This window comes from Heptranchias perlo, chromosome 20, assembly GCF_035084215.1.
Source record: "Heptranchias perlo isolate sHepPer1 chromosome 20, sHepPer1.hap1, whole genome shotgun sequence".
In the NCBI taxonomy this organism is placed as follows: domain Eukaryota; kingdom Metazoa; phylum Chordata; class Chondrichthyes; order Hexanchiformes; family Hexanchidae; genus Heptranchias; species Heptranchias perlo.
In genome coordinates, this window is record NC_090344.1 from 43,096,972 (window position 1) to 43,123,859 (window position 26,888).

Here is a 26,888-nt window from a genome sequence, read left to right on the forward strand (position 1 = left end):
CTAGCACAAAGGAAGATGGTAGTGGTTGTTGGAGGCCAATCATCTCAGCCCCAGGGCATTGCTGCAGGAGTTCCTCAGGGCAGTGTCCTCGGCCCAACCATCTTCAGCTGCTTCATCAATGACCTTCCCTCCATCATAAGGTCAGAAATGGGGATGTTCGCTGATGACTGCACAGTGTTCAGTTCCATTCGCAACCCCTCAGATAATGAAGCAGTCCGAGCCCGCATGCAGCAAGACCTGGACAACATCCAGGCTTGGGCTCATAAGTGGCAAGTAACATTCGCGCCAGATAAGTGCCAGGCAATGACCATCTCCAACAAGAGAGAGTCTAACCACCTCCCCTTGACATTCAACGGCATTACCATCGCCGAATCCCCCACCATCAACATCCTGGGGGTCACCATTGACCAGAAACTGAACTGGACCAGCCATATAAATACTGTGGCTACGAGAGCAGGTCAGAGGCTGGTATTCTGCGGCGAGTGACTCACCTCCTGACTCCCCAAAGCCTTTCCACCATCTACAAGGCACAAGTCAGGAGTGTGATGGAATACTCTCCACTTGCCTGGATGAGTGCAGCTCCAACAACACTCAAGAAGCTCGACACCATCCAAGATAAAGCAGCCCGCTTGATTGGCACCCCATCCACCACCCTAAACATTCACTCCCTTCACCACCGGCGCACTGTGGCTGCAGTGTGCACCATCCACAGGATGCACTGCAGCAACTCGCCAAGGCTTCTTCGACAGCACCTCCCAAACCCGCGACCTCTACCACCTAGAAGGACAAGAGCAGCAAGCGCATGGGAACAACACCACATGCACGTTCCCCTCCAAGTCACACACCATCCCGACTTGGAAATATATCGCCGTTCCTTCATTGTCGCTGGGTCAAAATCCTGGAACTCCCTTCCTAACAGCACTGTGGGAGAACCGTCACCACACGGACTGCAGCAGTTCAAGAAGGCGGCTCACCACCACCTTCTCGAGGGCAATTAGGGATGGGCAATAAATGCTGGCCTTGCCAGCGACACCCACATCCCATGAACGAATTTAAAAAAAAGTAGTGATGCCAATATAATATGTGATGTAAGTTGATCAGAAATTCAATATATGTAAAAACCATGACAAACCCTCAAACACCCTTGTGCATCCCCTTCATGCTCATGACACGTTTGCCTTACGCTTCCTACTGCGCATATGTGATGCATGCCCTGTGGCTGCTGCACAGATAGTGGCAGGTTGAGTGAGGCTGACCGTGAAAGAGATGCATGAGAGGGTGAGTATGAGATAAGCCATGAGATTGTATGAGGATTGGGTTGACTGGTAGTGGTGGGATGAGTACTGGCGAGGTGAGTAAGTGTGAGAATCCCTACGTGGTCAGTTTTCAGTAAAATATTAAAATGCCTACGTGGCAAAGAAGCAGAATGCAAAATGGTTAGAAAGGGTTAATTAGTTAGTAACTGAGATTGGTACAGGTGGCCTGGCCTCCTGCTGGGCCATATGTTTGCGTAGTCAGCAGGTTTGCATGGTCTTAGCAATGTAGAGTCTTTGATGTAATTCAAGGACTGGTCTGAATGTCTCCATGTTTATGGCAGATCAATATAGGTAACGAGCTTAGCCAAAGTTGAAAGACATTCCAGGTTGGGAGATAAGGAACAGAAGGAACAGGGAAGAACATTCCAAGTTGGAAGGTGAGGAAGTATCCCCTTTTATGTCTAACAGCAGCATGATCAGCACATGGACGATTTATGATTGGCCGGAAATAATGTAACCTCGCATGGCAACCTGTGCCCGGCTTATGATTGGTGTTGACCCTCGTTAAGTATGTTCCAACCCTATTGATTTGTATAAAAACGTGTGGATTTCTGTATGTTTTTGTTCTTGCTCTGCCAGCATAGAGGGACTCTATCAGGAGTCCAAATCAATGCTGCAGACTAAGAACCCTGCTATTAAAGTTGTGATGAACTTTCGAATGTATTCGACTTCAGTTTTTACTGAACCAGACTGAGGGGAAAGAATCCAGATCGTCAAGTGCAGGTAAGATGAAGATGAAGGTGTGAGGAGTGATGTGACAGAGTAGTGTTGGCAGTGCAGAAGGAGATGTGGGGTGGGGGCGGTGATGTGGCAGACGGAGTGTAGGGGAATGAGTAAGTGTACTCACTTTGGCTGACCTACTTAGGTCATTGCAGCGCCTCCTGCACTGTATGCAGGTGGGCGATATGTTGGTGGTGCAGGTGACCTCCTCTGCCACCTTGAGCCAGGCCTTCTTGGTGGCAGAGGCAGGCCGCTTCCTCCCGCCCACCAGGGGGAGGATCTCTGTCCTCCCCCTCCTCCTCACCCCATCCAATAAGAGCTGGAGTGAGGCATCATTAAACCTGGGGGCAGCCTTCCCCCTGGGCTGCTCCATGCTGTAATTTTTCCTATTTCTTGCAGCATCAGTCAGTGGAGGACTGCCCCTTTAAATAGAGCTCCTCCAGCTGACAGACCTTACTGCGCATGCGCAGTACGCCCGCCGCACAGCTCATCAGTGGGGAACCCGGAACAACAGGTAAGTGGATCCAATCAGCCTGCGATTGCGCGCGGGGCAGACTGATTTCACCGGGCGCGTGGTCGACCCCCCACCGCGAACCTGCCACCATGGTAATATCGGGCCCAATGAGTCTGCTATATCAACAGAGGCATGCGTCATTTAAAATAAACAGATCAACGTCGCCATTGAAATAGCAGACCGAAAAATGCACGCATGCATTAAATTTCTGTTAATATCGACAACAGTAATCTTGAGGCGATGTTCTTGGCATGAATAATCACAACTAAAAAGTACCTTAGTCAAGCAATGTCACGCAGGCATGTTTTAAAATAATATTGTTTAAGAAATTTATTTTAAATTTTGATAACTTTCCCCTATTCCAATGATGCAATAAGATGTGCCTTAACGGCCAGTGTGTGGAACAGGAGAATGGGACAAACCAAGGCTGACCAAAACCAGCAGCAAGTTCTCAGGATACAGGATGCCTGAAATATGTTTCCAGTGTAGCAGCTTCCTCCGTCCATGCATGAACCTCTACATTCACACCAAAGTTTCTTAACGTAGTGCATTCATTACATAACAGCAACATCGGAGCTCCATACAACAGTCTGCAACTAGACAGGGGACAGCACATGACAAATGTTGGCAAACCGCGGAATTCACAGGCCAATCGCTGCTCAACGTTACTCAAATGGATAGATCTTATTGAAATATGACAGATGGCAATAAGGAGACTAAGGGCCGATTTTAACCCCTGCCTGCACAGCGGAAACCGAGCTGGTGGGCAGTTAAACAGGCCTCATCGACTTACCCGCACCGATCCCACTGCCTTCCGCTGCGGGTTGCAATTTTAATCTGCTCTTTTCGGCAGGTGAGAGGCCACCGGAAGGCAGTGGGGTCCTTCTTTAAATATGCAGAACAGGCTCCGATGGTGTATTCGGGTCCTGATTGCTATTTTAACCCGAGGCATGCGTGCAGGGGGGGGAAGACGCTGCAGCAAGGCTAACGGAAAGGTTCCCGCACAGGCCAATTGATGGGAAGAGGAGCAGAGGCCAGAAGAGGCCCGGAAAGGTCAGTTGACAATTTTTGTTTTCGTTTCCCTATGGGCCAGGAGGAACAGGAGAGTTCCTCCGGGCCCCACAAGGAAACCACAGGCCCAGCTTCTCTTCCCCCCCCACTAACCTGACCCCGAAACCGCCCCCCGCCCCCGACGAGTCCCCCACCTAATTGTTGGAGACTGCTCTTTCCGGTCCCTGACTCCGGCCTCCTGCCACCCGACATCCCGCTCCTGCAAGCCAGCCAGCTTGCACTTCCCAGCTGGTTCAGGCGGGAGACTGGTGGTGCCTGTGCAGCTGAGTCCCAGGAATTAAAATCTCCCAGGTCTCACACTGCAGAGGTCCGGACGGCTTGCCGTCTGCCTCGGGCCCCGTCCGCACGGGAGTTAAAATTGGCCCTTTCATTTTTGCTTTTGAATCCTCGGTAACGCTGCCTTAGAAGAGAAATTAAACAGGCCCCTTGGACAACACAAGAAAGGTCACTTAAAGAGGGAGAAGACACAATGAGATGTGCATTCTTTCCCATTCCCTTCGACACTCAGTACACACACACACAGCTGACAGTTCCCAAAATAAGCCTAACTAATCACCGATCCCAAGCCTTCACCGTGCAATCCTCCTTCGAAATAGAGACAAATCATCTGTAGAGGAGGATCAGAGGCTCCCCACTGAGCAAACAAATTTGGGTTCAAGGGTTTCCTTTTCGGGAGTGGCTGTGAAAAGTTCCCCCCCTTCAATATTTTTCATCAATTTCTTTAAAACCAGAAGGAAATTTTTGCATTTGCTTCTGCAGTTTTGTTGGTTTTCAAGAAATGATGAGAATTTAGCCAGAATCACTGAGAAATAAAATTTAAGAACTGAAGGGGAAACACTATCCGGGTCCCCACTAAAGGCAGGATGATCTGCCAGTAATGCTGCACATTTCGGAACCCCAACAGGCAGCGTTTTATGAAAATTTTGCAAAATAAAATGCAAAGAACCCTTTGAGACAGTCAAGTTCTACAGAAAGATTTGTTGTGACTTTTCACAGATCTAAAATACATGATAATCAGGAACACAATCTCTTTAAAAGGAAGCTTCCATCTTCAATCAGCAATTGCAGGCTAACTATGAACTAACATTTTTGCAGACACACCAGGGACCCCCTTCACTAACTGTGCCACAACATTCTCACTGATGTGACCGTTATTATAGAATCAGTAACCAAACCATCGCTTCCTTTAATTTCTAGGAGAGCTTCAAGTACCGCGTGTATAAAGTCACATTACATTGCGAGTCAGTGAGGACAGGGTTTGAGTTTCTTGTCGTGTTCTTGCGACGATGATGGCTGACAGACGTCTACACCAGTTTCTTAGCCTCAAAGAAGCTCTTCAGGTGCTTCATTTGCCAGATTCCGGTTAGGATCAGAATAAACGTCTGTGCGATCGACCACCACAGGACACGTTGATTCGTACTTTCGCTCGTCAGGCGGAATCGCTCCTCCCTGTACTGTTTGAAGTGAAAACAGACAAAAAAAATTAAAATCAGCTCGGAACATTTTACGGCGCAAGTGTAGAAACAATCAATTGGACAAGAACAAGGCTCAGCTGACAAGGTCACTGAGTGAAACAAACCAGAAAGTCCCAGATTCAATTGCCAGTCTGTGCTGAGTTTTGCTGATCTCAGCTGGGGCAGCAGGTAATATAGTGGAGGGTAAATGCCGAGGGCCTGGTGTTTCTATGTTTCCATTTGTTGTTGGGGTCACCACAAATTGGCCTCTGGGCCAGGAGGGGGAAATCTGCCAGGGTTCCGACTCCTAACCAGTATCCAGTAACACCACTGTAAGATTGAGCGTGATGCCCTCCACAGTCGAACAGCTTGCCAACACACACTGTACGGCTCACAGATGAAGAATGGCCACCAGGGTGAGATACTGGATGCCTGCCGATGCCTGTGGAACAACAGTCTTCAGGATAGGAGAGGAGAAAATTGGGGAAGAAAATACAACTGAGTTTAAAAATGCTGCACATATTAGTGATCTGAAAAATAACTCTTCGCTGCAATAATTAAGAACTGGATATTTACAAACATCCAGGCCTGGTGGAAACTGTGCATGAAACAGAGGTAGCCCCCTTTAAGTTTGGTGGAACTATTATACAAAATCAGGGAATGGCAGCTGGGTTGAATGGATTCTTCAGATCAGTCTCAGACCCAGTCATAACACAAGACATCAGTAAAGCATGTGATGTGAAGAAAGTTGAAGAATTTACATTTTTTAAGGCACCCTGTACCAGGTAGAAACTGCACTGAACACACCCAACTAATCTCAACACGTATGTCACATTTAATAGCCACTGCAATGCTGCATCAACACATGTTTCTACTTGCATAGCTACATGGAGTTTACAGTACAGAAACAGGCCATTCGGCCGAACTGATCCATGCCGGCTGATGCTCCACATGAGCACACGAGATATAATATATGATTACTTGGATAGAGAGGGACATACTGGGGACACCCAACATGGCTTCAAAAAAATGTGATTATATTTTTTGAAAAAGTCACCAAGGTGGTGAATGAGGGAAGCCCAGTAGACATTGTCTACTTACGCTTCTTAAAAGCTTTCAACAAGTTACCGCACAAGAGGCTTCTCCACAAGATCGAAGCCTTCAGTGTTAGTGGTAATGTATTGAGCTGGATTGAGAACTGGCTGGAAGGACATAGGCAGAAAGTAGTCATAGTTGGATTTGGATCTGTTTGGAGACTGGTCACCAATGGTGTCCCGCAGGGATCAGTGTTGGGACCATTGCTCTTTGCTATTTTTATTAATGATCTAGATGTAGGTATTGGGGGTACGATCTGCAAGATTGCAGATGATAATAAGATATGTGCGAGTGTCAGGACTGTAGACGATGCTCGGTTGCTGCAGGCAAATCTTGAGGTGCTGGGGGGCTCGTGACTGGCAAATGATGTTCAATTTGGATAGGTGCAGTGTTATGCATGTGGGCAGGGCAAATGCTCAACATACATACACCCTTCAGGGAAAAGCATTAAAGCAGGTGCAGAAAGAAAGAGATCTGGGCGTTCTAGTGCACAGGTCTCTAAAGGTTCATGAGCAATGCTATGAAGTGATATCTGGAGCAAATAGGGGATCGGGGGGTGCATTTATAGGACAAATGGCTGTAAGACAAAGCATACTATTTTGTCCTTGTACAAGACCGTGGTCAGGCCTCATTTGGAATAGTGTATGCAGTTTTGGTCTCTTCACATGATGGGTGATATTGAGGCTTTGGAAAGGGTGCAGTGGGAGGGCCAGTAGACTAATTCCCAGCATAAAGCATCTTAGTTATCACGATAGGCTCAAAGAACTGGCACTCTACATTTTAGAAAGGCGTAGACTTCGGGGTGAGCTGATTGAGGTTTATAGGATGATGAAAGGAATAGATTGTGTTACAAGTAAATACGTTAGGGAGGACCAGGGGTCACAATTTTAAGGCCAGATCGAGTTTAGATGTCAGGAGATGGTTCTTTCCCCAGAGAATAGTGGATGTCTGGAACAGGCTGCCTGCTCGTGCGGTGGACGCCGATTCACTGAGTTCCTTCAAGTGAGAGCTGGACCTGTTTCTGGCTGGGGCGGAGATCACCTCTTACAAAAGGTAGGTAAATTAATGCATAGAATTATCAGGGCCAGAGTGATCTCCTGGACTAGTTTTGATCGCCAAAGGGGTCAGAGAGGAATTTCCCAGATATTTTCCCCCCAAATTGGCCTGGGTTTTTAATCAGGTTTTTCGCCTCTCCGAGCAGATGACATGGTGTCGAGCGGGGAGTGTATATATTGTGATAACACAAGGTATCACAATTGTGTGGCACAGGCTGGATGGACCACAGGGTCTTTTCCTGTCCGTCATTGTTCGTATTCGGTCACCCCTCAGCCTCTTTTCTAGAGAAAAGAGCCCCAGCCTGTTCAACTTTTTCTGATAAGTATATCTTCTCAGTTCTGATATCATCGTCGTGAATCTTTTTTGCCTCTATATCTTTTCTATAGTATGGAGACTAGAACTGTGCACAGTACTCCATGTGTGGACTAACCAAGGTTCCATACAAGTTTAACATAACTTCTCTGCTTTTCAATTCTATCCCTCTAGTAATGAACCCCACTGCTTGGTTTGCATTTTTTAAATGGCCTTGTTAACCTGCAGTCTGCTTCTGAAATATATTTACTGAACTCTCTCAGTCTTGGAGTTGAAGGTCCAGGCAAAGGCTGCTGAAATAGTTGGAGATTCCAGTCTCTCACTCCTGCCACAGACATCACCTGATGCAATATGTTTATGATCACACTGTGATGTTCATCTCTCTGATTTTCCACCAGACCATTCCAGAAAACTATCTCTGTATATTGTGAAAGGGGGCTGCTGCAGCTTTGGGTTCTTGGGGCATTGCAATACTGCCTACTCACCCTCTGGTAGTTCTGTTCTTTCTGAATCTGTTCAACCTGGTCCAGCAGCTGTCGGACTCGCAGCTGCAGTTCCGTCAGTTTATCCTTCGCAGCGATCTCCGGGTAATTGTTGGCATGTTCCCCCACTTGGATGTCAAGGTGCACCCGCTAAACCAAAAAGAGAGAGAGAGAGAGAGAGAGAGGAGTTCGCTGGAGATATGCATTTAATGTCGCACTTCAATAATGACACATAGTAATCCCACCCAACCTGCCTTCCCTGAAGATAATCGCTTGTGACGAGGTACTGATCCATGGATACCGCCAGCCACGCTGATACCTTGCACAAGTGTCAATCGTCAATTATGAGGTGAGACAATGTGTGTCAGCAGGGTATTCAACCACGGGGGCATCACAGCTGAGCCTGACTCAGTCCTCACATGGGAATTTTGCACCAGGGATTGTGATTCGGAGCAGAATATTCCACTCCCCAACCTAGTATCAGTGAAGGCAATTGTGGCATATTAACTGTTACCCTGGTTGAAATCAGTGGTGTGGCACCACTGTGGATGGAACTTGGTTGGTTCCTGGTCTGCATGGTTCAGTAGCATACCACATGGTGCATTCAAATGCAGAGCCATGGTACATGGGTCACGAAAATACTGAAGGAGTTTGTGCCTCCTACGAAACAATGAGACTAGCAGCTGAAGGAAGTCAGGTTCATGAAGAAAAAAAATTACTGGCAAGAATCAAAATAGAAACTATGCTGGAAACACTTAGTAAAAAGCATGGAGCTTGTTGTGTGTAAGAGTGCATGTACATGGGAACAGGAGTAGGCCATTCAGCCCCTCGAGCCTGTTCTGCCATTCAATTAGATCATGGCTAATCTGTATCTTAACTCCATCCACCTACATTGGTTCTGTAGCCCTGACTTAACAAAAATGTAGATGTTGATATCAGTTCCGGTCCTACAGCCAGTTAGCTGGCTAGTGTTAATAATGTACACAGGATTAGTTGCCCTTGACAGAGAGGTTATTTATAACGTTATATCAATGTAATTACTGAATATATTTTCAGGGGCTCGTATAGACTTTGTGTAAAGGACAATGTGATGAATCTCTCAGTGGGATGGGTGAACAGATACCAACCAGCAGGAAAAAAAAACTATTCACAACAGGCTTAAGAATCAATGCAACCTCATGGAGGAAGATAGGATCAGAACAGGGCTGCAGGTGTTCAACCTGGTCCAGCAAGCAGCTATCGGGAATCGGAGCCGAAAGTGGGCAACACATTCTATTCCATACAATGTACAGTTTTCAGCTTCCCATTGAGATAAAATGCAACAGGGCAGAAACACCACCAGCAACTGAATTTTCTCAGAAGGGCTGCTCTAAAATTAAATTGCACCAATGTACCTAATGCCCAACTCTTACCAGCTTGCCACCTGCAAACAGTGACATCTTTGTGGAGTTGGAGTGCAGGCAGATCTGATGCTCACCCGGAGTGTGTGATGTGAAGGTGAATCGTCCCTCAGCGCCGTACTGTCGGGACAAGATAATCTGTAAATTGAAAGAAAGAGTCAGTCTATGGTCAAAAAGGTACAAAAATGCTCAAACTCATCATTCAATCTAACGCAAAACATGATCAAACCAGCAGCTGTCTGCGGGAAGAGAACAGAGTTCATGTGCTCTTGTGTTTTCAAATCTGAGAATAACTTTATTTTAACACAGCTAAATGATGTTCAGTTAGTATTCTGCTTCCCTCCTCCCCTTAAGGTACTGACTCTTTCTGGGGTATGGTTCCACATGTTAACAGGCTATTTTACCACAGGGGCATCACCACAGACCCCGACCTCATCTGCTCATAGGCACTTTCACGGTCACCAGATAGAGATCAGGAGCAGGCCCCGGCTAACTTTCCTCTCCCTAAACCAATGGCATTGAGGCCAATTGCTATCCTTCTACTGCCATCCCATCTGAGATCAGCCAACTCAGCACGGACCTGGACTTTTCTGATCTGTGTGACCCAGTATCATTACGGTCAGCACATTTACCATTATTAAGGAAGTGGTAACAAGGTACTTAGAAAATCATGATATGATTCGGCAGAGTCAACATGGTTTTATGAAAGGGAAATCATGTTTGACAAATCTATTAGAGTTTTTTGAGGATGTAACAGGGTAGATAAAGGGGAACCAGTGGATGTGGTATGTTTGGATTTTCAAAAGGCATTCGATAAGGTGCCACATAAAAGGTTGTTACGCAAGATAAGGGCTCATGGGGTTGGGGGTAATATATTAGCATGGATAGAGAATTGGCTAATGGACGGAAAACAGAGAGTAGGGATAAACGGGTCATTCTCAGGTTGGCAGGCTGTAACTAGTGGAGTGCCACAAAGATCAGTGCTTGGGCCTCAGCTATTTACAATCTATATTGATGATTTAAATGTAATGTATCCAAGTTTGCTGACAATACAAAGCTAGGTGGGAAAGTAAGCTGTGAGGAGGACACAAAGAGTCAGCAAAAGGATATAGACAGGTTGGGCGAGTGGGCAAGAAGGTGGCAGATGGAGTATAATATGGAGAAATGTGAGGTTATTCACTTTGGTAGGAAGAATAGAAAAACAGAATATTTTTTAAATGGTGAGAAACTATTAAATGTTGGTGTTCAGGGAGATTTGTGTGTCCTCGTTAAAGAAACACAAAAAGTTAGCATGCAGGTACAGCAAGCAATTAGGAAAGCAAATAGCATGTTGGCCTTTATTGCAGGGGGGTTGGAGTACAAGAGGAAGGAAGTCTTACTACAATTGTATAGGGCTTTGTGGAGACCTCACCTGGAGTACTGTGTGCAGTTTTGGTCTCCTTATCTAAGGAAGGATATACTTGCCTTAGAGGCGGTGCATTGAAGGTTCACTAGATTGATTCCTAGGATGACAGCGTTGTCCTTTGAGAAGAGATTGAGTAGAATGGGCCTATACTCTCTGGAGTTTAGAAGAATGAGAGGTGATCTCATTGAAACATAGAAGATTTTGAGGGGGCTTGACAGGATAGATGCTGAGAGGTGGTTTCTCCTGGCTGGAGAGTCTAGAACGAGGGGGCACAGTCTCAGGATAAGGGATCGGCCATTTAAGACTGAGATGGGGAGGAATTTCTTCACTCAGAGGGTTGATGAATCTTTGGAATTCTCTACCTCAGAGGGCTGTGGATGCTGAGCCATTGAATATGTTCAAGACTGAGATAGATAGATTTTTGGACTCTAGAGGAATCAAGGGATATGGGGATCAGGCGGGAAAGTGGAGTTGAAGTTGAAGATCAGCCATGATCTTACTGAATGGCAGAGCTGGCTCGAGGGGCCGGATGGCCAACTCCTGCTCCTATTTCTTGTGTTCTTATGTACCCATCAGTGGAGCTCTGCTCCAATTACTTTGAATCGATCCAACCCCTTTTGTAAAAGATTTCTATGTGGGATATTTCTCCGGCAGTGCTTCGACAATGTGGCTCCATATTGAAAGGTGCTTTAGTAATGTAGGAACCACCACACAAGAGATGGAAGAAGCAGTGCACTGTAAATCATGCATTGCCAATATACTCTGCGTCATATAAATCACTTTCAAGTTCTCATTCTTCAGTTTAAAATCTGAAATCTCGTCTACTGTGCAACAACCACCTGTGCCTGGCCCAACATTCAAAGGCAGGATGTTGTGGATTGTTTGATGTTTTGTTTGGCAGAGCCAGGTAATTGATAGCGAATCACCGTAACAGCCTAGCTCAGAGATACGGGAATCTGGGGTTGGGATTCAACAGACTGGGATTCAGCACCAACACATCCAACATGGGAGTCAATGCTCTCGCACTGGAGCCCATCAGATCAGAGATAGGTGACTTCCCACTTAATCTCCACGCCCTGTAAACAACACTGCTTTACCACTGCAGTCACTGCCAGATCAAAACAGGAGTCACACAACATGCTAAGGTACACAAGCGAGGTAAACATTGTACAATGTCTAATTAAAATCACTTCCACACATTACTTGAACATTATTCCCTCCAACAAGGACAACTCTAGCATTCGCCCGTATTACTTTCCAGCATTCATTTTCACCTCTGACCTGCACACCACAAGTCCTGGTTGTACCTCACCTTCATGTCAGGATCTCGCACTTCCACGTGCATCCCCAACCCTGGAGTGGAGGGCAGAAAAGATTCCGACTGCTTATCCCACAGCTGAGTCCGGTAATTACCTGGGTTAAACATTTCAAAAAGGAATTACTCTCACTGGCCGCAGAAGACTGTTTCAAGATACGTGCCAAGATGGGGGCACGGGGGATGCACCTGAGGAGCAACAAGGGTTGCTGTCTGGGGTCACAATTTAAGAGAGTTCTGTTTTTACTCACTACCTAACAATCAATAACATCACCCAACCTGCAAAAAGTTACTCATTGACAGGTGATACAGGATGGGTTTATTGTGTGGATGCAATAAAAATAAACAGGAACACTCAGGATGTCATTAATCAGCCAACTTGACAATCAAGATCAGGCTTCTGTTACATCAGTGCAAACTGCTGATGTGGATATGTTGAGTGTTACCTAGTGGGACTGTCAGAAGGCTACACAGTTTATAGAACTTGGACCAGTTAAATTGACTGGTATTTATATCCACTAAAAACCATTAAGGTGTGATTGTAGACGACAGTCATTCCCTGGTGATATTTTCTCAGGTGGCTGCCTCTGTGTTTCAATAATCAAACACTGCTTGGCTCGGTGGTAGCACCTTCGCCTCTGAGTCACAAGGTCCCAGATTCAACCTTCACTCCAGGGCCACATAAATCCAGGCAAACACTTCAGCACAATACTAAAGGACTGCTGCACTGTCTTTCAAATACCTGTCAAGGTGGAAGTAAAAGATTCCCAGCACTTTTTTGAAGAAGAACAGGGAGTCCTCTGGGTGACCTGGCCAATATTCATCCCTCAACCAACACCACCGAAATAGATTAATTGGTCATGCATCTTGCTGCTGTATGTGGCACCTTGTGCACCAATTGGCTTCTGCGTTTGCCCACATAACAACAGTGACTGCACTTTAAATGTAACTCATTGACTGTGGAGCGCTTTGGCACGTTCTGAGGTTGTGAATGCACGATATAAATTCAAAATCTTTCAGCGGAGACTGAGTGTATGTCATTCTTTAAAATCATCAAATACTGTATTCTTAATATTTCTTTATGGGATTTTGGTAGCTGACAACCACTTTAAATTGGTTGCGGTTTGTGAGTGCTTTACTTCCTTGGTTACTAAATGGTGGCAGATGTTTGTTAAGTAAATATACATGTGAAGTACATTTGCCTAGATTGTGTGCGTGTGTATAAGGCTTCTTCTACTAAAAGTAGTGCATGTAGCTAAAGTGATGTGGCCACACCCATGGCTAGTTAATGATTTCTATTAAACAACACTGTTTAAAAAGATTGTTGGAAGAAATTTGCATATAATCCAAAGAAGTTCATGAAATGTGCTTAAACTAAATTTGCCGATAATTAAGTGCGGCAGAAAAGGATGGTGTCATGGACAGGACATGGACTGTTTTCATTATATTAAAATAGATTAAAAACTACAAAAAAAAATCCAGTGACCTGGGCTAAACATTTAAAGAACTGTATTTGTAATTAAAGGTGCCAGTTAAATGGTTTATAATAATAAGCTTGTGCAGATGTATGGGGCTGCACACTTTTGGTCTTCTTGTTCTGATCCTGGTCAACATGAGACAGTGACTGTTACAACAAAGACTTCAATGTATTCTGGGTCTTTCATCAACAAGCTGATCGGACTGAAAAGGCCAACTATGAACGAGCAGTGGAGCCCTTGTGCTTAATGGTAAAATTAAAAACGAGCACAGTACCCAGTGCCCGCCAGTAGGAGGCACAGTTCCCAGTGCCCGCCAGTAGGGGCACGATGCCCAGTGCCCGCCAGTAGGAGGCACAGTACCCAGTGCCCGCCAGTAGGGGTACGATGCCAGTGCCTGCCAGTAGGAGGCACAGTTCCCAGTGCCCGCCAGTAGGGGCACGATGCCCAGTTCCCGCCAGTAGGAGGCACAGTACCCAGTGCCCGCCAGTAGAGGGCACGGTACCCAGTGCCCGCCAGTAGGAGGCACAGTACCCAGTGCCCGCCAGTAGGAGGCACAGTTCCCAGTGCCCGCCAGTAGGGGTACGATGCCAGTGCCCGCCAGTAGGAGGCACAGTACCCAGTGCCCGCCAGTAGGAGGCACAGTTCCCAGTACCCACCAGTAGGGGTACGATGCCAGTGCCCGTCAGTAGGAGGCACAGTACCCAGTGCCCGCCAGTAGGGGTACGATGCCAGTGCCCACCAGTAGGAGGCACAGTACCCAGTGCCCGCCAGTAGGAGGCACAGTACCCAGTGCCCGCCAGTAGGGGTACGATGCCAGTGCCCGCCAGTAGGAGGCACAGTACCCAGTGCCCGCCAGTAGGAGGCACAGTACCCAGTGCCCGCCAGTAGGGGTACGATGCCAGTGCCCGCCAGTAGGAGGCACAGTACCCAGTGCCCGCCAGCAGGGTGCATGATGCCAGTGCCCGCCAGTAGGAGGCACAGTACCCAGTGCCCGCCAGTAGGGGTACGATGCCAGTGCCCGCCAGTAGGAGGCACAGTACCCAGTGCCCGCCAGTAGGGGTACGATGCCAGTGCCCGCCAGTAGGAGGCACAGTACCCAGTGCCCGCCAGCAGGGTGCACGATGCCAGTGCCCACCAGTAGGAGGCACAGTACCCAGTGCCCGCCAGTAGGGGTACGATGCCAGTGCCCACCAGTAGGGGTACGATGCCAGTGCCCACCAGTAGGGGTACGATGCCAGTGCCCGCCAGTAGGAGGCACAGTACCCAGTGCCCGCCAGTAGGGGTACGATGCCAGTGCCCGTCAGTAGGAGGCACAGTACCCAGTGCCCGCCAGTAGGGGTACGATGCCAGTGCCCGTCAGTAGGAGGCACAGTACCCAGTGCCCGCCAGTAGGAGGCACAGTACCCAGTGCCCGCCAGTAGGGGTACGATGCCAGTGCCCGCCAGTAGGGGTACGATGCCAGTGCCCGCCAGTAGGGGTACGATGCCAGTGCCCGCCAGTAGGGGTACGATGCCAGTGCCCGCCAGTAGGGGTACGATGCCAGTGCCCGCCAGTAGGGGTACGATGCCAGTGCCCACCAGTAGGGGTACGATGCCAGTGCCCGTCAGTAGGAGGCACAGTACCCAGTGCCCACCAGCAGGGTGCACGATGCCAGTGCCCACCAGTAGGGGTACGATGCCAGTGCCCACCAGTAGGGGTACGATGCCAGTGCCCGTCAGTAGGAGGCACAGTACCCAGTGCCCGCCAGTAGGGGTACGATGCCAGTGCCCGCCAGTAGGGGTACGATGCCAGTGCCCGTCAGTAGGAGGCACAGTACCCAGTGCCCACCAGCAGGGTGCACGATGCCCAGCTCCCGCCGGCAGGTCGCGCGCTCGCTCTCCCGGGCTTTCCAAGCCTCCTGAAGGGGGTGATGTCCCAGTTAATGACGCTGTGCCGCCGGGCGCGTCCGGCCTCGGGCCGAGCGACTCACCGATCACCATGGTCTCATCAGGGATCTCCTCGATGAAACATTTTTTCTCGGTCTCCCCGATATGGAAGTAGATTCCGTGCGCGAGGCCCAGCTGAACGCTCAGCCACACTGACAAAACGGTGCCGCTCCGCCGCATCCCGACAGCTGCCCGGAACCCCCTCACTGCGCGTGCGCCCCGAAACCAGGACGCGGTGGTTGTGTTTGCGTCATCCGGCAACGGGCAGCACACACGCGTTCGCCGGGACTTCACTGCGCATGCTTCATCTCGCAAGGCGACGACCAGAATGCGCATGCGCATGCGTTATCCAACCCCCCCCCCGGGACAACTGCACGCTGCGCATGCGTTATCCACTCTGGGACAACTGCACGCTGCGCATGCGTTATCCACACTGGGACAACTGCACGCTGCGCATGCGTCATGCTGAAACGTTAAGGTTTTGCTGCCCTTCTAATGAGCTTCAGAGCTCCCGTGGATAAAATACATGGTTGAGGATTCCAAAAGCAGTGGGGAAGGGAATGGGGATGATAGGTGAGCAGGAGTTAGTACAGAATGCTCCCAGTCCATAAATATAAGATAGTCACTAATAAATCCATTGGGGAATTCAGGAGAAACTTCTTGACCCAGAGAGTGGTTAGAATGTGGAACTCGTTCCCACAAGGAGTGGTTGAGGTGAATAGCAGAGATGCATTCAAGGGAAAGCGAGACAAACACAAAGGCGACAGGAATCCAAGGATATGCTGGCTGGGTTAGATGAAGGAGGGTGGGAGGAGGAGGCTCCTGTGGAGCATAAACACCACCATCGACCTGTTGGGGTGAATGACCTGTTTCTGTGCTGTACATTGGATGCACTACATCGATGTTAAAGGAGACAGGGAAAGGGCCACCAAGGGATGCACAAGATAAACTCACAGATAGTGACAGCAAGCTGGTGGAAATATTAATTAGTTACTTTGCCTCAGTATTTACCAGGGAGATTAACATGGTGGGCATGACATTAGAAAAGATCAAAAAAGATATAAAGACAGAAATAGGAATGATAATTGATAAACTTATAGAAAAGAATGGATTAAACCCCGGTCCGGATGGTTTGCATCTGCACATATTAAGAGAAGTTAGGGAAACGATAGCAAAGAGAAATCTATTATATATAAAAATTCATTAGAAAAGGGAATAGTACCAGGGGACTGGCAGACAGCTAATGTTATTCCTATATTTAAAAAGGGAGATAGAACAAGTCCAGCTTAATGTCGGTGGTAGGAAAGATAATGGAATCTTTACTCAAAGATATAATAGAAAAACATCGAGAAAATGAAAATATATAAAGAGTACTCAGCACTAATTCAGAGTACTCTTTATATATTTTCACCAACCTTAATGAATTCTTTGAAGAAGTAACATCAAGTAGACAAGGGTAATATAGTAGATGTAATATATTTGGATTTTCAAAAGGCATAAGGTACTGCATTGTGACGAAGGTTGGAGCATATGGAGTCAGGAGACAGTTAACAGAATGAATAGCAAGCTGGCTACAAAACAGAAAACAGAGAGTATAGGTAACGGGTAGCTACTCAGACAGGCAAAAGGTGGAGAGTGGTGTTCCACAGGCATTGGTGCTGGGACTACTGTTGTTCACAATTTACATGAACGATTTGGACCGGGAATCGGAAGTACAATTTCAAAATTTGCCAACGACACCAAATTGGGGGGAGTAGTTAATACAGAGGAAGTATGCATCAAAATACAAGAAGACATTAATAAACTTGCAGAATGGGCATGTAATTAGCAAATGAATTTCAATATAGATAAGTGTAAGGTGGTGCATTTTGGTAGGAAGAATGAGGGGGGCACTTACTACTTGGATAATAAGAATCTAAATGGGATAGAGGAACTAAGAGATCTCAGGGTACAGATGCACAAATCACAAAGTAGCGACGCAGGTTAATAAGGCCATAAAAAAGGCAAACCAATCACTGGGGTTCATTTCTAGAGGGATAGAATTGAAAAGCAGAGAAGTTATGTTAAACTTGTATCGAACCTTGGTTAGACCACACTTGGAGTACTGTGCACAATTCTGGTCCCCATATTATAAAAAGGATGTCGAGGCATTGGAGAAGGTGCAAAAAAGATTCACAAGGATGATACCAGAACTGAGAGGATATACTTAACAGGAAAGGTTGCACAGGCTGGGGCTTTTTTCTCTAGAAAAGAGAAGGCTGAGGAAACACCTAATCTGGCCAACCCTGAATTCAGAGCTCCCGGGAGAAATGACCCTATGATAGATAAATAGCCACCATTAGCACTTTCTATTAAGAGGCCCCAACGTTGTTATTATGCAATACCTTCCACAGAGCATAACTTCCCAGGCAGCAGTGGAGGCTCTCCCAATCACATCATGCCTCCCTAAGAACACTCCAAGCTGAATGGAAATGCCACCTTCTAAATTTCTGCAATTTTTCATTCTCAAAATATAGGCATCGCTGGCAAGACTGGCATTTATTGCCCATCCCTAATTGCCCTTGAGAAGGTGGTGGTGAGACGTCTTCTCGAACCGCTGCAGTCCAGTTGGTGAAAGTATTCCCACAATACTGTAAGGTAGGGAGCTCCAGGATTTTGACTCAGCAATGGTGAAGGAATGACGGTATATGTCCAAGTCAGGACGGTGTATGACTTGGAGGGGAACGTGGAGGTAATGATGATCCCCTGCATCTGTTCCCCTTTGCTTCCAGGTGGTGGAGGTCGTGGGTTTGGGAGGAGCTTCTGAAGAAGCCTTGAGGACTTGCTGCAGTGCATCCTGTACATAGTACATTCTGCAGCCACAGCACACCCGTGGTGCAAGGAGTGGATGTATGAACTGTTGGGTGGAGTGCTGATTAAGCGAATTGCTTTGTCCTGGCTGCTGTTGAACTTCTTGAGTGTTCTTCAAACTGCACCCATCCAGGCTAGTGCAGAGTATCCCATCACACTCCTGACTGATTACCTGCCTATAGCATGCTGCTTCCACTGTTCAGCATTTATGTAGTGCTGTGTTGTAGCTTCACCAAGTTGGCACCTCATTTTCAGGTACGACTGGTGCTGGTTCTGGCATGTTCCACACTCCTCATTCAACCAGGGTTGGTCATCTGGTTTGATAGTGATGGAGGAGTGAGGGATCTGCCGGGCCATGAGGTTACAGATTGTGGTGGAATACAATTCTGCTGCTGCTAAAGGCCCACAGCGCCTCATAGATGCCCAGTTTTGAGCTGCTAGATCTGTTCTTAATCTATCCCAGTGTGTACGGTGGTAGTGCCACACTGCACAATTGAGATTGTTGCTGCTCTGTGGTTGTTCTTTAATTCAGCTTTCTCCTTTGTGATTTTCTTCACATTTGGCTGTTTCAAGGCCTCCACCAAGATTCTTTTTTCCTGTAAATTCCATTCACCCTCTACGGCTTTCTCCCAAGCCTCCCTCTTGGGCACATGAATTGGGGAGATTTGAATACTGCCGAACTCTTGACCATGGCCTCATCTCCAGTCAGGTTTACTGAATGCTATGTGAATTTGCCGTGCTGCTTTTTTGAGCACACTGACCTTTTTTCTGATCACAAAGCTACTTTCATAGCAACTTCTATCGTACGATGACTGGACAGCTTCACTTACTGCTGGCATGCCTTGGATTAGAATATATATTAGAAATTTATGCAAATACCATCACAAAAGAGTCAGAAGGGGCCTTAACTCCTGCCAGTATGAAAATAGGCTGCAATGAGAGTAGCTGCTTTAGCTGCCTCCACATTTACACAAGGAGTGGTGGAGCTCCACCTCAACCTTCTGTATCAATCCAAAATATCTGCACAGAATGGCAGCACTGAAGCTTCACACACCACTTCCCACTGAAGAACTCTCCTAGATTACATTGTTTAATGGACATTACCCTTTTACAGAAGTACAAATGTAGAGTTAACCATCGTTTGTCGAAGCAGGGTAGCTGGAGCATGAATCAGGCTCGGTGTAACTTTGGTACCCAGTACAATTTCTGCAAATCCTTTTTTGGTACCAGAACCACAATTCTGAGAGACACTGGTCTTCGTTACATTTGTCTCAGTTGTAATCCAATTACACACAAAAAAGCCAACATGTTAAGATTACAATGTAACCTTAATAATATAATTAAGGAGTCGAGTTACAGATCATCCATGATCTAATTGAATGGCAGAACAGGCCTGAGGGGCTGAATGGCCGACTCCTGTTCCAATGTAACCTCGATCTGTGCAATACAATGAAATGATCACCGGTCTGTTTTTGCATCGATTTATTTGAATTTGAATAAAGTTGAATATCATTGAGATCGAAAACATTCAAATTATTTTGAAAGATTTTAATGTTTTTAAGTGAAAAAAGATCCCAAAGATAAAGTTCAAACATTTTTCTTTTTTTTTGTATATATATATAAAGCATAATGAAATATCAGAAGTTCCAATAACACACAAACAGTCAGCAAAGCATCAATCTTTGTTACTTAATCTCCAAACCATTGTCTTACATATTGTAAACAGAAACTCCAGGAAGCTCTGCACCAATATTCACAGCATGCACACGGTATAACATCATCGCTCAAAACACATTTGTTGCTCCAGGAAATAGTCTCTTTGGAATCTGTTTTCTGAGCAGATGATTTGATGAGATATCCAGTGCTGGATGATACTGGTTCAGAGCTTTTACAAGTTGTTTAAAGCCTGGAACTCTCATTGAAACTAGTTTTCAGAGGAAGCCATTGATGTGATGCACTCGATTCACTGATCTACTGAAGCCGTGTTGTGTTCTGCCTGTGTTCAATCACGTCAGAATATTTATGTGTACTGTTAGAAATATAACTGCAGGTTTCTAGGGGAGGGAGGAGAGGGAAGGAGATATATTCTCCAAACATCTAATACAGCCACCATCACCCATACAGGTTCCAGAAAAGGGCTTTTACAGTTGAAAGGAGTGCTCATGTTCCAATTCTTTTCCTGCTTCTCCGAAATTCCTATTTCCTCTTCCAACTTTTTCTCTGCTTTCCTTTCCTTTCCTTTCCTGAAGGTGCTGCATGATGCAACAGGTTTCAGGCATGTGGGGGGAATGTAATAATTGGCAAAACAACCAGAGGAGAAATAAGGAGAGATTTTTTTCCACAGAGGTTTGTTAAGATCTGGAGTGCACCACCTGAAAGAGTGGTGGAAAGCAGATTGCACAGGAACTTTCAAAAGGCTATTGGACATGTATTTGAAAAGGACTAATTTGTAGGGTTACGGGGAAAAAGCTGGGATACGGGACTAAATTGGACAGCTCTTTAAAAGAGCCGGCACAGGCACGATGGGCCGAATGGCCGCCTCCTGTGCTGTAAGATTCTACGATTCTAATAGCATAAATGTATTATCTCTAGGGGAAAGAGCCCTGATTACTGGATGTGAAAATGTTCATCAAGTTCGGGGGTTTGAACTAGTACAATTTGTAAATGAGGGACAACTCCTGAGAAGTTCAGTCTCGACATTCGTGCACTTGGTGAAGCCTGTTCGATATAGTGTGAATACGGACTGAATTGCTCAATTATTAGAACCCAATCCCGATTATAATTTTCCAGTATACGTTTTCTTCAAATCCTTATTGCCATTAAAGGTTGCCTGTGTACAGGCTTGTGGAACAGCACTTTGGTCAGTCTGTCATTGGTAGTAATGTGAACACTCTCAGACCAAAAAGATCACTGAGTCACAGAGAGTAAGTTTATCGGCTGTAAACAAAGTTGAGAATCAACGCTCCCACTGGCTGAGGAACATTCCCCCAGCTAACAGTATGTTTGTTGTTATTGGAGGCACCGTTGAAAATCCGGGAATGTTTCCCAAAACCAAATGGACTGATTAATGAGCACTGCCAGGAAATTGCAATCTGTTTATCCCTTCCTCCTCCATGCTTGTATAGGTTTCGTAACGGTGACGAGAACTCTAAATATTGGGGAAAGAGAAATTTTGTTCTTAACATCCTCCAATTTGACACTGAGAAAACACTGAAAAATATAAAAGGTAATAAATACGAACCTAATGGGGGAGTGTAAGGCCCACACACTCACCTCCATGGATGGAGGGCGAGACTGACACTGCCCTCCCTGTGTGGGGGGCGAGGAAGTGAGGGAAGAAAAGGGGCAAGATTGACACTGAACCTGTCCCTTTTTGGAGGAGGACCATGGCCAAAGCTGACCCCCTGTAGCAGAAAGCGAGACCAATACTAAACCTCTATGGAGGACAAGCTAGGGTGCCCTGTGGGGGAAGGTAAAACCAGCACTGACCCCACCCTTTGTCAGGGAGGGGAGGAGCGAGGCTGACACTGATACCCTGTGGGGATGGTTGGAAGATGACACTGGGGTGGGGTGGGGTGGGGTGGGGGAGAGAGAGAGAGGAGGTCGGCTGACACCGAGCACTGACTGACCTGAAGGTTGCCCTTGACTGGCTGGATGTGGTTGGTTTGATTCTGTAGGAAAGATTCCGAATCACTGATATCGAGTGGGGCGTGTTCAACCGTCGATTCATGGGGCATCTGTAAAAGGACAGGATCCTTCAGTAATCAATGAAGACACACCATGAACTTCGGAGATCTTAGGCAGCAGGTCCCACTCCACAAGTACTGAAGATTCTTTTAGCTTAATACATAAATGTCCATTAAATATGATGGGGTAAATTTTAATGGGGAGCTGGGGAGAGTTGGGGGGGGGGGGCGGTGGATGGATTTCTCATCTCAGTCGGACGGGAGAGCAGCCAGGGAGCGAACGCCAGCAGCTAAGTGTTAGATCGGGGGTGGGGGGGGGATTGGTCATTGGCGGGGGGGGAAGTCGGCCAATCGCGTGTGCTCCTCCTGGCCCACCAGCAGTGCAAGAAAGGCACTTCCATGTTGATCCGGGCCTTCTCGTCTCCTTTTACGTGGCGTGAGGCTGAAGGCCTGGGAATCCTGGCCCCCAGGAGTTAAAAATAAAAAACCTATTAAAATGGAGGCCCGCAGCCTCCTTAAAAGATTTTACTGACCGCCCCGCGACCCGTCTCCATTAAAACCCGAAGTGGGTGGGTTGGGGTTGGGTTTTACCTTTTTGAAACTTTTCCCTTCCCACCCGTTCGTGGGGTTAAAATTTGCCCCAATGTCTTGGTTTTCCCCAGTAGTTCATTTGGTAAAGTTAATGCATAAATAAATCATACAATTGTGAAGATCTCAGTATGTGCTGAGTTTGATGATCGCAACTGGGATAGAATCAGAGAAGAAGACACAGAATCATTGGCCTCAGTGCCCCTGGGGTAGGAAGGATCAGCTCCTGGTCACTACACTGTGACCCTGCTGAAAAGTGTGTGGGGGTTTGATGGTTGGGTGAGGAACGGATCAGGTTCAGCGGCCATATCCCAGACAGTGACACAACCTGCTGACACTGCCTAGGCTCACATGAAGAATGACTACATTGAGTGAGATACTGAAGAGCTTCCAGTGCCAGCCAATCTGTACCCCAGCAAGAGTCAGCGCCTTCAGGAAAATAGGAGAAAAATACAAAGGGTGGTGTATTGTTATTATTATAGTTGATACCAAACTTGAAAAGAAAATTTAAGTCATACGTGCAAAGGAATGAGTGAAGGGACACCAACAAGATCAGATTGCATCTAATTGTGGGTGTCAGGATGCCCATCAGTGTAATAGACAGGTCTGCAAAATCTCTGGAGATGATCAGGGGAAGAGGGGGGCATTTTGCTTTTTTTTTTATTAATTCAAAAAATACAAGAAGTTAGAACAGTAAATATCAAATACTGAATGACATCTGATTACCTCACCATAGGAACAAGGACTAGAATAACTCTGAGAGTAGCACGACAGTGGAGACTCTGACAGACCAATTAATGCAAGATTCTGCATCACAAGTTAGACCAAGAGAAGGAACTGCTATTCTTAACAGGCCCATTCATCCAGGAACTGACAGCCTCACATCACTGACTGAAATTAGTGATAAGCAGGTGGCACTTATCCTGGATTCAGTGGCAGCAACAGTAACTCTTAAGCTTGCAACCTCCAAAGAGAATGAGATGTATTATACACAGTGAGCCTGCAGCCTCTCAATGGCCGAGAATCGTTCTCCTGGGCAATCTCAGCACTCTGGACAGGGTATCACTCCACTTGTGCAAAAGGCATTGGTTGTTGTTGAGAAAGTAACGTATGGAGAAGCTTACAACCACAGTCAGATGGGGTATTGGTCCAATGAATGTTCCTTCATGTTCCTTTTAACCTCAAGTCTCCAGCCATTGATCTTTTAACGAACACGCTGAGACAATGCATGACTTACCAGGACAGGGGGTGCTCGGAACAGGTAGCTGAAAGGGTAATAAAGGAGATTTATATAAGAGGCAGCGTACAGGTCAGCATAGCGCATCAGCTGACTGGCAAAGAGTGTCTGCCTGGAGCCACATCTTAACAAACTTCCCATCTTTCCGTAGCACATGTCCATCGTGTGGGTCACTACCTGGAATCATGTGAAAAAATAAAGACAAAATTACAGGTACAAAAAACGCACCCCACCTCCCCTCAGAACATTACCTCAAAAACACCACCCAACCTCCCACAAGATCGCACAATGGTCTGTATGAAGGAGGCCTTTCAGCCCCTTTTGATCCTATCCTCCCAGAATACCAGCCTTACCATCTTCCGATTGCAACGTCTTGTTGCTTCCGAAAATGAATCCATAGTTCTGGACTCAACTATCCTTCCAGGCAACCCATTCCAGCTGTTGTGAAGAAATTCTTCCTGGCGTCTGATTTAAACTTTCCCTTCACAGCCCTGAAACTGAGCCTTCCTTTCCGCATTTGAAAATCTTGTTCTGGGTTTAACCTTCTTTATCCCATTCAGCATCGTATAGACCTCTGTATGACCTCCTCTGAGAGATCTCTTTTTGACTTCAAAAGTCTTAGCTTGTCAAGTTGTTCCTTTTTGCTCTTGCCTCTGACTCCAGGGAATCAGCCTTGTTGTTGCAACCTTGCCATCCCATTTGACCCTGAGATGAGCTTCCGACAACCTACCCACTCCGTCACCAAGACACCCTACTCCCACCTCTGTAACATCGCTCATTTCCGTCCCTGCCTCAACTCATCTGCTGCTGAAACCCTCATCCATGCCTTTTGTTACCTGTGTACTTGACTATTCCAATGCTCTCCAGGCTGGCCTCCCATCTTCCACCCTCCATAAACTTGAGCTCAACCAAAACTCTGCTGCCAGTATCCTAACTCACCCCAAGTCCCGTTCACCCATCACTCTGTGCTCGTCGACCTACGTTGGCTCCCGGTCCAGGAATGCCTCGATTTTAAAATTCTCATCCTTGGTTTTCAAATCCCTCCATGGCCTCGCCCCTCCCTATCTCTGTAACCTCCTCCAGGCCCTCAACCCTCCGAGATCTCTGCGCTCCTCCAATTCTTGCCCCTTGCACATCCCCAATTAATGTTGTTGTTATACATGGTCTCAATAATTTAACTCAAAACAGTGATACCAACTGGGGACACATTGTAAGTCCAGGTATGTGAACACATGGCTAACGAGAGCCTGATTTGGGTACAAAATCCTGAGTCTGTGTCCCCTTGTTACTGATTAATTGATCAGTGGAAACAGTCTTTCACTTTTGTGATCTTGAAAACCTCTGTTTGTTGCAAACTGGCTCACTGCTCACCAGAGCTATAGGGTGTCAGGTGGCAATAAACCAAGTCAACTTTATTATCAGTCAGTTGTGTCCAGATCCCCAGAAGTCATGTTGAAGCTGTACAGTGCTGTGATCAGGCTATAGCTGGAGTACTGTGTACAGTTCTGATCATATCAGTGACATTAAGGGGTCGTTCAACAACAACTTGCATTTATACAGCACCTTTAACGTCCCCAAGGCGCTTCACAGGAGCGATTATCAAATAAAATTTGACACCGAGCCACATAAGCAGATATTAGGACAGGTGACCAAAATCTTGGTCAAAGATTTAAGGAGCATCTTAAAGGAGGAGAGAGAGGTAGAGAGGCAGAGAGGGTTAGGGAGGGAATTCCAGAGCTTAGGGCCTGCGCAGCTGAAGGCACGGCCGCCAATGGTGGAGCGATTAAAATCGGGGATGCGCAATAGGTCAGAATTGGAGGAGCGCAGAGGTCTTACAGGGTTGTAGGGCTGGAGGAGGTTACAGAGATAGGGAGGGGTGAGGCTATGGAGAGATTTGAAAACAAGGATGAGAATTTTAAAATCGAGGCATTGCTGGACCGGAAACCAATGTAGGTCAGCGAGCACAGGGGTGATGGGTGAACGGCACTTGGTGCGAGTTAGGATACGGGCAGCAGAGTTTTGGATGAGCTCAAGTTTACGGAGGGTGCAAGGTGGGAGGCCAGCCAGGAGAGCATTGGAATAGACGAGTCGAGAGGTAATACAGGCAGGGATGAGGGTTTCAACAGCTGATGGGCTGAGGAAGGAGCAGAAACAGGCAATGTTACGAAGGTGGAAGTAGGCTATCTTGGCGATGGAGAGACTATGGAGTCGATAGGACGTATCCCTATCCAACATATTTGAAGAAGGACCCCGCTGCCTTCCGGTGGGCGTCCCTTTCGCCTGCTCAGAAGAGCAGGTTAAGATCACAACCCATAGGAAGGCAGCGGGAAAATTGGCCCTTATGTTTGTTTTTTTCCCTGAGTGACGGTCACGCAGAGTCAACATCATAGGTGACTTTTTCTATCAGAGAATCACAAATTTCACCCAATCCCTTGTCTGCGGGTTGACTATTTGAGCAGTTCCTATGTTATAAGCTTCTGTCATTTAATAGCCAGTTGGAGCTGCTCCTCATACCTTTATTTGTTTCTGAATTGAGGTGATATTGGGGCGTTCACTGCTGCCGCTGTCCAGATTCCTGAAACAGAAACAAATCTTAAGGTAAGGGCTAATGGAGCCAGCACCATCCTAACCTTACACACACTACAGTTTGTCAGCACAGCTTACATAGAATGTACAGCACAAAAACAGGCCATTCGGTCCAACTTTGTCCATGCTGGTCTTTATGCTCCACACGAGCCTCCTCTCAGGCTTCTTCATCTAATCCTATCAGCGTAACCTTCTATTCTTTTCTCCCTCATGTGTTTATCAAGCTTCCCCTCATGTGTTTATCCAGCTTCCCCTCATCTAGCTTCGCTCAACTACTCCTTATGGTGGTGAGTTCCACATTCTAGCCACTCTCTGGGTAAAGAAGTTTCTTCTGAATTCCCTACTGGATTTATTAGTGATTATCTTATATTTATGGCCCCGAGTTTTGGTCTTCCCCG

General features: G+C 46.8%; 2 protein-coding genes across 12 annotated transcripts in view; both read right to left on the reverse strand.

The window, feature by feature from the left end:
- Positions 1–2,854: 2,854 nt before the first annotated feature.
- On the reverse strand, positions 2,855–15,820 carry LOC137335750 (transmembrane emp24 domain-containing protein 4). Its single transcript, XM_068001082.1, has 5 exons — positions 15,588–15,820; positions 12,138–12,238; positions 9,433–9,558; positions 8,024–8,170; positions 2,855–5,075 (listed from the first exon to the last, which is right to left on the reverse strand). Exons 1-5 carry the CDS (start codon positions 15,721–15,723, stop codon positions 4,926–4,928), a joined length of 660 nt encoding a protein of 219 aa, XP_067857183.1. The 5' UTR covers positions 15,724–15,820; the 3' UTR covers positions 2,855–4,925.
- Positions 15,821–19,930: 4,110 nt separating this feature from the next.
- LOC137335752 (cytosolic purine 5'-nucleotidase-like) overlaps positions 19,931–26,888 on the reverse strand; it is a 68,020-nt gene continuing 61,062 nt past the window's right edge. For 7 of the 11 annotated variants that reach the window (XM_068001086.1, XM_068001087.1, XM_068001089.1 and 4 more), the window contains 4 exons: positions 26,419–26,479; positions 23,905–24,081; positions 22,023–22,130; positions 19,931–21,541 (listed from right to left, as the gene is read on the reverse strand). In XM_068001086.1, coding sequence (XP_067857187.1) covers positions 21,458–21,541; positions 22,023–22,130; positions 23,905–24,081; positions 26,419–26,479 — 430 coding nt within the window. In that variant the 3' untranslated portion in view covers positions 19,931–21,457. Of the gene's footprint in view, positions 21,542–22,022; positions 22,131–23,904; positions 24,082–26,418; positions 26,480–26,888 lie in introns of those variants that run through there. The other 4 variants (XM_068001094.1, XM_068001095.1, XM_068001096.1 and 1 more) reach the window with 3 other exon arrangements.

Coding starts and splice junctions, on each gene's coding strand:
- LOC137335750 (XM_068001082.1), bottom strand. CDS start 15,723: ATGCGGCGGAGCGGCACCGTTTTGTCAGTGTGGCTGAGCGTTCAGCTG. Junction 12,239..15,587: donor TGATGAGACCATGGTGATCG/GTGAGTCGCTCG, acceptor TGTTTAACCCAG/GTAATTACCGGACTCAGCTG. Junction 5,076..8,023: donor AAGAACAGAACTACCAGAGG/GTGAGTAGGCAG, acceptor CACTTCAAACAG/TACAGGGAGGAGCGATTCCG.